This window comes from Pipra filicauda, unplaced genomic scaffold (genome assembly GCF_003945595.2).
Source record: "Pipra filicauda isolate LSUMZ 115617 unplaced genomic scaffold, ASM394559v2 scaffold265_size1292809_pilon, whole genome shotgun sequence".
NCBI classification, from domain to species: domain Eukaryota; kingdom Metazoa; phylum Chordata; class Aves; order Passeriformes; family Pipridae; genus Pipra; species Pipra filicauda.
In genome coordinates this window covers 1,275,121-1,286,472 of record NW_024104382.1, presented here as the reverse complement: position 1 = coordinate 1,286,472, position 11,352 = coordinate 1,275,121, and the positions used below count along the sequence as shown (strand labels likewise).

At 44.7% G+C, this 11,352-nt stretch overlaps 1 protein-coding gene across 1 annotated transcript; it reads left to right on the top strand.

Annotated features, from left to right (window-relative positions):
- Nucleotides 1-565: 565 nt before the first annotated feature.
- On the top strand, nt 566-11,039 carry KCNB1 (potassium voltage-gated channel subfamily B member 1; the record flags this gene model as incomplete). Its single annotated transcript, XM_039382333.1, has 1 exon — nt 566-11,039. A coding segment is annotated over one exon (2,019 nt), but the record flags the coding sequence as incomplete, so codon positions are not given.
- Between the last annotated feature and the right edge of the window lie 313 nt (nt 11,040-11,352).

Sequence of the window (11,352 nt, the reverse complement as noted above, 5' to 3'; positions counted from 1 at the left end):
TTTCACAACCATCAAGTTTCAAATTAGAGATGAGTCATTAAACAAGAGTGTATTATTTGTACACTTACATAGTAGAATTCTGCACACATCTCTATAGCCATAAGGACCCAAAATTACAGCTGTAACTGTGCATTAACTGGAGGACACTGCTCTGATGGAATTGTGTATTCACAGTTGCATTCCTTCTTGCTTAAATTTCAGAGCCTGTTGTCCAGATGGGCTTTGTTGGGCACCTAATTAGTAGTTACTCAAAAGCTCCTGCTGTGAACTGCTTCACAGCCCTCCTGGCATCCTCCTGGCTTCCTGGTGGCTGGGTATGTGTTCCTTGACTACGTGGAGATGAAGGCACAGGAGCTGAAGTAGATGTTTTATCTTCTTTATGCATCTGCCATAACTAAAACAGCTTCCAAAATAAAATCAGCTCAGGGTGCATTGGTTATCTGACTTCTGTGCACTGAGCAAAATTAGTCTTGCAGTGTGTAAGTGAAAATACAGCCATGTGTTAACGGCAGCGATAGCATAATGTATTCTGAGATGAACTCACTGTTTTCTCTTTCCTTTCCAGATTTTGGCAATCATTTCCATCATGTTTATTGTGCTATCTACAATTGCCTTGTCCCTTAACACACTTCCTGAACTACAAGGCATGGATGAATTTGGGCAGACCACAGATAACCCCCAACTTGCCCACGTGGAAGCAGTGTGCATTGCATGGTTTACAATGGAATACCTCCTGCGGTTCCTCTCCTCGCCTAAGAAGTGGAAGTTTTTCAAAGGCCCCCTGAATGCTATAGATTTGCTGGCTATCTTACCCTACTATGTCACTATCTTCCTCACTGAATCCAATAAAAGTGTACTTCAGTTCCAAAATGTACGACGAGTGGTCCAAATATTTCGGATTATGAGGATACTCCGGATTCTAAAGCTCGCCCGGCACTCAACGGGTTTACAGTCCTTGGGGTTTACACTCAGGAGAAGTTACAATGAGCTTGGATTACTCATCTTGTTTTTGGCCATGGGCATTATGATCTTTTCCAGTTTAGTGTTTTTTGCAGAAAAGGATGAGGATGATACAAAATTCAAGAGCATCCCAGCTTCCTTCTGGTGGGCAACAATCACCATGACAACAGTAGGCTACGGAGACATCTACCCCAAAACTCTTTTAGGTAAAATAGTAGGAGGACTGTGCTGCATTGCTGGTGTGCTGGTGATTGCTCTTCCCATCCCAATTATTGTCAATAACTTCTCTGAGTTTTACAAAGAGCAGAAGAGGCAGGAGAAAGCCATTAAGCGCAGGGAAGCTCTTGAAAGAGCAAAAAGGAATGGTAGTATTGTTTCCATGAACATGAAGGATGCTTTTGCCCGCAGCATAGAACTCATGGACATTGTGGTTGAAAAGAATGGAGAAAGCATAACCAAAAAGGATAAAGTTCAGGACAATCATTTATCTCCCAGCAAATGGAAATGGACCAAGAGAACCCTTTCTGAAACTAGCTCTAGTAAATCTTTTGAAACTAAGGAACCGGGATCCCCAGAAAAAGCCAGGTCATCTTCAAGTCCCCAGCACCTGAACGTCCAACAGCTTGAGGACATGTACAACAAAATGGCAAAGACTCAGTCCCAGCCAAACCTTAACACTAAAGAGTCGAGTCAACCTGGAAGGCAAAAGGAAGAGCTAGAAATGGAAACCCTTCCCGGCCCTATGGTGCCCCTGCTGACAACTCGCACTGATGGGATCGTTGACATGAGGAGCATGTCCAGCATCGACAGCTTCATAAGCTGTGCGGCAGAGTTCCCCGACTCCGGGCGGTTCTCCCACAGCCCGCTCACCACCCTGCCCTGCAAGGGCAGCATTAACGTCATCCAGGAGCAGAGCAGGCCAGAGGGGAGCGGTGCCAGGTATGTGGAAATGAACCCGAGCTCCGAAGGCAGCCACCGTTCTGCTTTTTTCATTGAAAGTCCCAAAAGCTCCATAAAGGCCAGTAACCCTTTAAAACTAAGATCTCTGAAAGTCAACTTCATGGAAGAGGACACCAGCACATTAGTACCAGCATCAAATGTACTGAGGATATATCCAGACTCTCTCAAGAGCCGGGGAGCTGCTGCTGCCACAGATACTTCCTTACTCTCTGACAGATCTCTCATGAGCCCAGAACCCTCAATCTACACAACTGCGAGTGCGAGAACCCCCCCAAAGTCACCGGAGTCACAGGCAGCCATAGCTTTCAACTTCCATGATGCTGGTATACACAAATATATAGACGCTGACACTGATGACGAAGGTCAGCTGATGTACGATTCAAGTCCGCCCGGAAATGTGAGTCCCAAGTACAATGTTACAAACAGTGGCTATCTAAAGCAAAAGGACCATGTTTATAGAACAGAGAAGAACCATCTAGAAGCTGCTGCTTTACCCACCTCCCCTAAGCTGATAGGGCAGAACTGCATTTACTCTATGGAAGGTATCACTGGAAGAACCCAGGGCAATCAGGAGACTGTCAGACTAGAAAATCACATTTCCCCAGAAGTCCATGTATTACCAGGCAGTGGAGGACATGCTAACACACATGATCAAAGCATCTGAGGTGGGCTCCAAAAGAACTTACTGAAAGTTTAAAGGAATGTCTTTACAGTCAACACAAACAAAAGAGCTTCTGCATGGCATGAACTTGGCTGAAACAAGCCACTTGTTTCTAAAAGTCTGGGGGAGGTCCAGTGTGGGTTTGTGAAAATGTCCTTCTCTGAAACAACTCTAAAGACATTGCCCACATCAGTCAAAAATAAGGATTGCAAATCATGATCACACATTGATCTCCTTTCATGTTGTCCAGTGAAGCCAATGTGACCAAATATCCATCCATTCCCCTTGAACGCTAGAGCTCCTTTTGGAAATATTAACATCTGATTTGCGTTAGTTCCATAAAGGATGCCAAGGCAGCCAGATTTGAACTCTGGAATAAATTGCTGGGGTTGGTATAAAGCTTTCAAAAACACAATGCTCACTGCTTCAGGGCAGCTGTTCCCCATCTACAGCTTTCTCTGATGGATATTATGTCTGAAGGTAACAGGGAACACTTGCATTATTGGAAAATCCGAGTGAAAACCATTTAAAACAAATAATGGTCTAGAGAAACCAATTATTAAAATGCTCTCTGTGTGTTTAACAATCCGATATCCTGTAGGACCTGATGTTTTCTTTTGAAATATCAGCAGGGTGAGTTGCACCACTTGTATCTAATCCCAAACATCCCCTAGGACATAGTGAAACTTGCACTGACCCTCTGCTAAAAGCCGGTACCTGCCCCAGGGCCAGTGCGTGGCCCTCGGGGGCCCACAGCCCACGTGGGAAGGTGTGAAGGAGCCATGCAGAAGCAGGACTCTCCAGGGGCACCGCAGCCAGACCCCCTTCCCGGTGCCGGGGAGCGCAGGGCTGGAAGGAGAGCTCGGCTCTCGCCCTCGGTGGGGAGGGAGATGTGGCTGCGCTGCCCGCGGGGACGGTGAGCGTGGCCGGACCCCCGGTACGTGCCGGGGGCACCGGGACGGCTGCCTGGCCCCCCCTTCCAGCCCGCCCGCCGACTCCAGGCGCCAGCCAGAGTCTCGCCCTTGGCGTAGGAGAGGAACAGGTTGGTCCGAAGCTTTTTGCGCCCAAGCAGCGCGGTGAAAGATATGCAAGTGTTACATAAATATGCAAAAAGAGGGATTCGTTAGTGACCCGTCCCGGGCCTGGCTGTGCTCCCTCTCGCCAGGAGGTTGGACAGGAGAGGCTCCTGCAGAGCCATGGCATGAAGCAGCTGCGAGAGGCAGGAGAATCAGGCCTGATGTTTTAATAGCATCCAGTCATTTTTAAGTGAAACGAGAAAAAAAAAAAAAAGAGAAAAAAAAAAAAGATCTGACCATTTTAAGTGAACAGAACTAGCAGCCACCAGCCTAGGTTTTTAAAATATTATTGTTTCAATAAAGTTATGTCAAATTGTGTAGGAAATAATTTGTCTTTGGTTTTTAATCTTGGGGGGGAAAAGCACTTTACGTTGACTTTTTGTTGTCGTTGTTGCAATGCTGGAGTAGGATAGCAGAGTGTAACAATCAAGCACTTTAACCAAGCACTACTTTAATTTGTGCCTCCTGTTGTGACTGTGATTTGTTACACGCCTGTAGCAAGTCACAACCTGTCCTGTGATAACTGTGATGGTAATCTTTTCTGTTGTTCTCTGTTTCTACTGTAAAACTCAACTGTAAATAACTGTCGATGAGCGTTTCCTGACCTATTCCGAGTTCTGCCGGGGCGTGTAGCGATCTGCAGGCAGCAGGTCCGGGGACGAGCTGAGACACGGGACGCGGGAGCGGAGGCACAGGTGGGAGGAAGACCCCCCCCCCCCCCCCAAGCCGCTCGAGTCCGCTGCGTTTTGTTCCTTCCTATTGTAAAACCAAGCCGTTGGTTAGTCCTGAATGTACCGTCTGTCCGTCCAGGCCGTGCCGCACTCCTGTCTGTAACCCTAGTGGTGAATGCAGCATGTACGGACAAAAGCAATAAGCACATTCCTGTTTTAGCAACTACCGTGGGTTGCGGTGAGAGCTTTGTTAGGTGTCTCCTTGGCACAAACTGTACACACGGTGGAGTGACTCTGCTCTGCTCAGCCGACCCTGGCCCCGGGCGGTGGGACCAGCCCAGGGACCCGCTCAGAGCCGCCCTTGCAAGGCGAGACCCCCGGGAAGGTGCGAGAGTAAGACCTGAGCCACCCCCTCAGGAATTACCCGCCCGCAGCGAGAGACCTCGCGCCGCGCAAAGAGTGACGCGGAAGGTACCCAAAAGAAGTCCCAGGCACCGTGTACTCCACAGGGTATTTACACAGGGCCAGTTCCTGAGGTTTGTTCGCTTTTACTCTGCCTTCCCGCAGCCTAAACCACCGTTCCTCTGAGTGGGCTCTTTGCCTGGTGAAGGACTTTAGGATTTGGCCATAGTAAATACAAGTGTACTTAGAGGAACCGACGTATTGCTGAGATACTAGTTAAGATTGAGCTGACATGAAAAAGTGAAGTGACTTTCCAGCAGATAAGCTTTAAATACTGATTTATTCTGTGGCTTTCTGAGGCCACGGAGCAGCAACGAGAAATCTTAAGGAGAACAGTCTTAACATAATCTCTGTGTTTTAGTGATCATTCGTGTCTGCCATCTGCACAACTGTAAAAAGAAGAAAAATCAGGGAAAATTTTTTTGATAAAGTAAGTAATAGTGATTTCCAAGTTAAATATTTTTAGAGCTGATGCTTTCATGTGGAAAAAAAAGTCATATTTTACATATCACAAAAGTGAACATATTTAAATATAGCCATATAGTGTAGTATTTACCACACTCTCATCCAAATTGATGTATTTGGTTTACAGATGGCACTGACAAAAATGTATAGATCAACAATTCTATCATTTTTTATCTGATAATCAACTGGTGCAACTCTCCTTGTAACCAAAGGCCCTCTGTCTGCCTTGTGTGATCGCTCACGACACACACCTTATGTCATCTATTTAGTCCTACCTTTAAAGTAGCATTTTATTGAGTCACTTTTGAAAGCCAAATTCAAAAGTATCATTAAAAATCTACCTTTTAAGTCTGAATAGCCAAAGTCCTATAGATTTCTTATAGAAAGCAAATAATTAAAAATTAAGCATATAATATGCTTGAAGAGCATTTCTTTCTTATTTGTGTATGAAGATGTAGCTCTCATTTTGTGCCCAATTAAAAAGGAAGTATGTTTAATTTATTTTAATGAAATAAAGTCTGAATATGAAGTATGTATCTATATATGTGTGTGTGTGCATAATACACATATATATAATGTAAGCACTGGGAAATCTACTCTAACCTAAAGCTGTGATAGACTAAATCTGTACTCATTGCAAAGGAAAGGCAGTGCTTTGAAAACATAATGCTCACCAAATCCTATAGACCCTAGAAAGACAATTTAATTTTATAGTTTGTTTGATAACATGTTTCCCAAAGTTCATAACAGTTGGGGAAAATAGGCAGTATCTCCTGCATGCAGTATCTCCTGATGAAAGCATGCAGTTTAATCACTGATATTTGGCATTCAGGTCTGCGAATTTACTGTGCACCATGTATCAAGCAAGCTGACAGAGCCTCACCTGCTGCTGCAGAAGACTTCACACCTGAAAGGACTATGTATGTGTGATGTCTGCGCTTGCTTGTATCCTACACCATCAATGTTGTTTTTAATACATATCTATAAATATATATATAGAACATATATATATGTGGAAGGAGTGGGTGCAGTTTTCTTAACCAGGAGGCAAAGATTCTTTGAGTTTTAGCCTTGAACAGAGGAAAAAAGCCGTGACATTGCAGTAGATTTCTCAGTGCCTTTTCTTAGAAACTTCACCTAAGCACACTTATGAAAAAAAAAACAAAAACAAAAAAAACAAAAAACAAAAAAACAGAAAACAACCCAAAACAAAAGAGTCTCCTGTGAAATCCACATTTTTCTGAAAGGTTCGAGAGTCAATAAAGGTAGAAGAAAGGAGGAAAAAAAAAGAGAGAGAGAGAGAGAGAGGAAAAGAAAACCCGTGGAACGCACATTCCCTTCCTGAACGTGCCGTGTGTCAAATGCCGGGGAATATCCGCCTGTGCGAGTCACGCAGAAACACATCCGAGGCCGTCGGTTTCTTTGGCAACTATGGCTGTGATAAACTGTAGCCTTTTCTTCCCTTGCAGCTAATAAGATACACATTTCTAAGGAAAACAGTATTCTCTTCTGTAAAATTGTAATGTATTGTTAATATTTGTACCTATTGTATATTTATGTCTTGACAGAATTATGACTGGTACAGTTTATAGTCAATAGCAAGGGTATGTAAAAACTCATTGCAAAGACAAGGTCTCTAAAGCCACGTTCTCTCTCTGTTGGTAAGCTCCACATAACATGACCTCCACTAGTTTTTAACACCTCATTTTAAAGCGAATTGTAGAATTACTGAATAAAGCAGTCGGGCGATGGAGAACCATGTGGCACCAGTGCCCTCCTGCACAGTCCAGCCGGGAACGACGTGGGGACTTGGCCTTCCCCGGTCACTCCAAATTAGCTCCAACCCCTTCATGTTCAGGCAGTCACTTCTGCTTACGGTAATCAGACTGAACTAGTGTTACCTTGGGTTGCTTTCGGATCACCCACCTGGGGAGAATATGGCTTTAAATAGTTCTTGAATAAAGTACAGAAGTTCTAGTTACCTCTGTACCTCCTGCTTGCCATTGTGTTGGCTTTATAAGTATCTGATGTATGGAAAAGTCACGTGACTTTCATGCATTCCAGAGTAGTCTATTTTTCTGTTCAGATTTAAAAAAAAAAAATTAATTATATATATATAAAAATATAAATATATATCTGTATTTTTAGCAAATTTATAATAGGGCGATCAAGTCAGATTTCTTCTTTTTGTATTACAGAATAATATATTAGATGCTTTCTTGGTGTTCATTTACACAGCTGATCCCCCAACCTTTCTGTTGTCATTATTTTCTTCTGTTCTGATAAACACCTGCAACATCCCCTCCTGGAAGTGCGTCTGCGAAAGGTCGCAGAGTTTGTCTGATGTTGTCATGTTTTTGTATTTTCCTGTTTGTGGCACTTAAAACTAACCAGAGACTGCCTCTGGAAACTGAGATGTTCCTTCTGAGAAACACAGAGCGGGCCAGACCCTGCCCTCGGTGACGGCAGGGGAGGTGTCAGCCAACGCCACTGGCTGCAGTGTTCTTCCAGATGCACATTGATTAAGCTGAGAACATAAAGAAGAGACAGGATTTGAATCAGGCAACGCTCCCACCTTCAGGGGAGTTTTTCCTGGGTTTAAAACAGAAGTGTCAAGACTTTCATTTCCCACTGGCTTTTGGAATTTTTATTTTTGGTCCCAGAGAAAATCAGGAGATGAGAAAAAATTACGGAGGAATGAGCAACCTGAACGTAAACATTCAGAAAGGGATTTTGATTTAGTTATGGTCAAGTTTGTCCATGTACCTGCTTACTTAATGATCCTCCTTGCTCCCTTTACAGCTGTACCCTCACAGAAACTGAATAAAAAGTCCATGAGATAAATGTGCATCCTGAAGCTATCTCATGGCCTGGTGAAGTTCAGCATGATGAAGAGCTTCAGACCCGCTCTGTAGCTCTGCACAGACATCTCCTTTTGAATGCACCCACTAGTCTGGTCAGTGACCATGTTTTTGCCAAAGATGGAGTTCTGGTTCCATTTCCTTTTGTTTGCTTGTGTGATTTTCCTACATGCCCACCACAGTAGCCGATAAACCTGAAACAGATTTAATTTGGGAAAATGTGTGTTTCGGAAAGTCCAGATACCACTCGAATGAATGGAATAACCAGTAGACCCAGGCTTGCATGTTATTAATTATCAGCAAGGCCCATTCACACATGAAGATATTAAAGCTGGGTAGGATTTTTCTGTTCTGGGAAGCAATTAATGCAATAGCCCCCCATATCTGTCATCAACAGTCACATTAAAGGTCCCTTCAAAAGGCACCTTCCATGTCAGGTTTGTTTGAGCATAGTCAACAAAACCACAGAAAGCTTCCAGTCACACCAGTCTTAACTTCAACCTCCCATACCAGGACAGGAACGCCCCAAATACCAACCAGCCCTCTGAAGAAGAGATGTTTATTTTCCAGCATGTGTCTCATACCCCATGCTGATCACATTTCGGCTCTTGCACTGAAACTTTGTCTTGGCCAGACAAAGGAAACCTTAGGAAAACTGAAAGTCTGCATCCAGGCTGTGTATCCCCTTTGTTGCTGGTGTTACCTAAGCCACAATAAGTGTCCTTTGACACCAATGGTTGGGTGCCACAAGTGTTCATATCTGTAAATACTACTCAGAATTTTGCTTTGCTTGATTCTGGCTTCATCGCACAAGAAGTTTTCAGTCTAGAGGCTTAGAAGAGAAAGCAAAAGCTTCCTTTTTCTTTTTAACTAGAAATAATACTATCGATGCTCTGTAGGACTGAACAAGGATTAACCTTTGTTTTTAAAGGGGTCTTTTCAAGACTGCAGTGACACTACCTTCAGAAATTAATAATCAGGCTGGACTCAGTACAAAGACCCCTCCAAACTAGAGCCTCACGGAAGCCAGGGAGCCAAATTTGCATGAAATGCCAAATTCTTTGCTGATGTAAGTGAAAGCCCATTTAGACCAGTAAAGAATTTGGACCCATATCTCTAAAAACTAATGGAAAACTAATAGCTTTGTATGACCTCAGGGTTGGAGGTGTCTGCCCACAGTACCTCCAAGGAAACCAATGGCGTGAGAGAATGGGAAACAGAGGCAGGTCAGTGAAAGCCTGGGAAAGGAGCAAATCCTTCAGTCAAGAGGAAGACAAACATGTCATTCCAAACTTGACTGAGCATCCGTCCATGTCAGCTCACTCGTTGTGGACTTGATGCCACGAATGCCATCCCAAATTCACAGGTGACTGTCCCTACAGCAGGACCACAAACCCAGCCCCACGGTTCAACACCCTCAGCCCTCGGTCCAGGGGCTTACTGATGCTGGGAGGACACCACTAGCACATGGGCCAATGGTTACCTTGGATTGTGGCACAACCTCTGGTCCTGTTGGTAACCAGCATTTGAGGCAATTCACCCATTCTTCTCTACTCTCTCTATTTCATTCAGGAGCTCTGCCCTTTATGACTCTTCTTCCTGCAACGTTTCACTGCCTCCATGTACCATTAGCCACGTACCGTTGGCTCCTGCCCCTGTGATTTGTTTTGTTTATGTCACTTTTGTTGCCTTGTGACAAAGAAGAACATTTTTTTCCCCTTTCTCTGGCTTTTTGGTGGTGGGTGCAGAAAATTGCTTTTGCATTGAACCATTCCCCACTAGTGTGCTTGGGGGATGGGGGAGCAGCATCTCCATGTTACTTTGAATTTTGAAGCCATGGTACTGTACTCAGAAAGGCCAGCCACAGCTACCAACCAAACTCGCTTTCCAACTAGATTAGCATTAAAAAAATACACCCCAACTTCCTGCAGCAGAATCCTGCTCTCTCATCAGGCAGGGGAAGCAGTTCCTGAGAGGGGAGAAAACATCAGAGGGGCACTGTTACAAGTGCTGATTAACGACGACTCCACACCCAGAGGAGGACCCGGGGCTGTGCTGCACGTGGGGCTGCTCCACATTTCCCAGGGCCGGGAGCAGCCTCAGGCCCTCCTTGTCCAAAAGCCCAGGGCAGCTGCTGGACCTGCAGGGCCCCCGAGCCCGGGTAAGGGCTTCCCAGTGACACCTCCAAAGGGCAGCAGCTGAGCATCCCTAGTCACTGAAGGATAGGAAAGCTGTGGGGTTCCTTTTAAAAGAAAAATGTGATATTTAACAACAAATAAAAACTGGAAAATGTGTTTCCTGTGCCTCTGCTGGTACACAGAGATGGAATTGCTTTTGTAGCTGGAAATTAAAAGCGACTGACCCAGAAAGGGCAGACTGGGACCGGTTTCTCCCTTACCTTGCACTTTGGTTAGTTTATAACCTGTGCAATGGGGAAGCAATGGGAAACCCAGGTCAGTGTGTCCGTAAGGAAGGGCAGTGCTTGTGCCTGACAGCCCAGCAGATCCTGCTCCTCTTGCACAATCTCTTCATTGGGTTATATTGGATCCACCCGAGGGGCAATGCGCCAGCAGATGTTTTCTCCCCTTTTGAGAAATGTTTCCATGCCCTGGCACTTTGGGGTGATTATAGCAACATTAGCCATATACTAGTGTACTTAGAGTCTTACATTTTTTGTAACTTTGATTTAGTCATTCTTCGTTGAAGTTTATTGACCTCTCCGGTTGTTTCCGTAAACAAATTATTAAAAAAAAATAAAAATCCGTGTCTTTATATGCATGTAGTAGTATGAAACTGTGATCAATGTGTGACATTCAGAAACTGTACTGTCTTGTAAAATATGTCCAAATGTCTAAGGGTTTTAAAGCAATGGTCCCTTACTACAGCCTACAGAAATAAATAAAAAGGTATGGATAAACCCAAAGCCTTCATTGCTCTGTTTCATGGTCACATACACTGGCCAAAAATACAGCTCTGATCCTCTGGCACTGAGCTTCGGCTTCAGCTCATTGCAGCTGACAGCAGGTTTAGACATATGTTATTTGCTCACGGATAAGGCCGTGATTCAGGAAAGCAGTGCCGAGCCTGACACCTCCTGTTGAAAGTCTGACAGATCCAGTGCACAAACCTTCAGTCCTCACCCTACATGGACAAAACCCATCCGCATCTCCCGGCACCACAGCCAGGCTCAGGGACCGGGGCCTCGCCCGGCTCCTCTGTGCACACACCAGGGATGT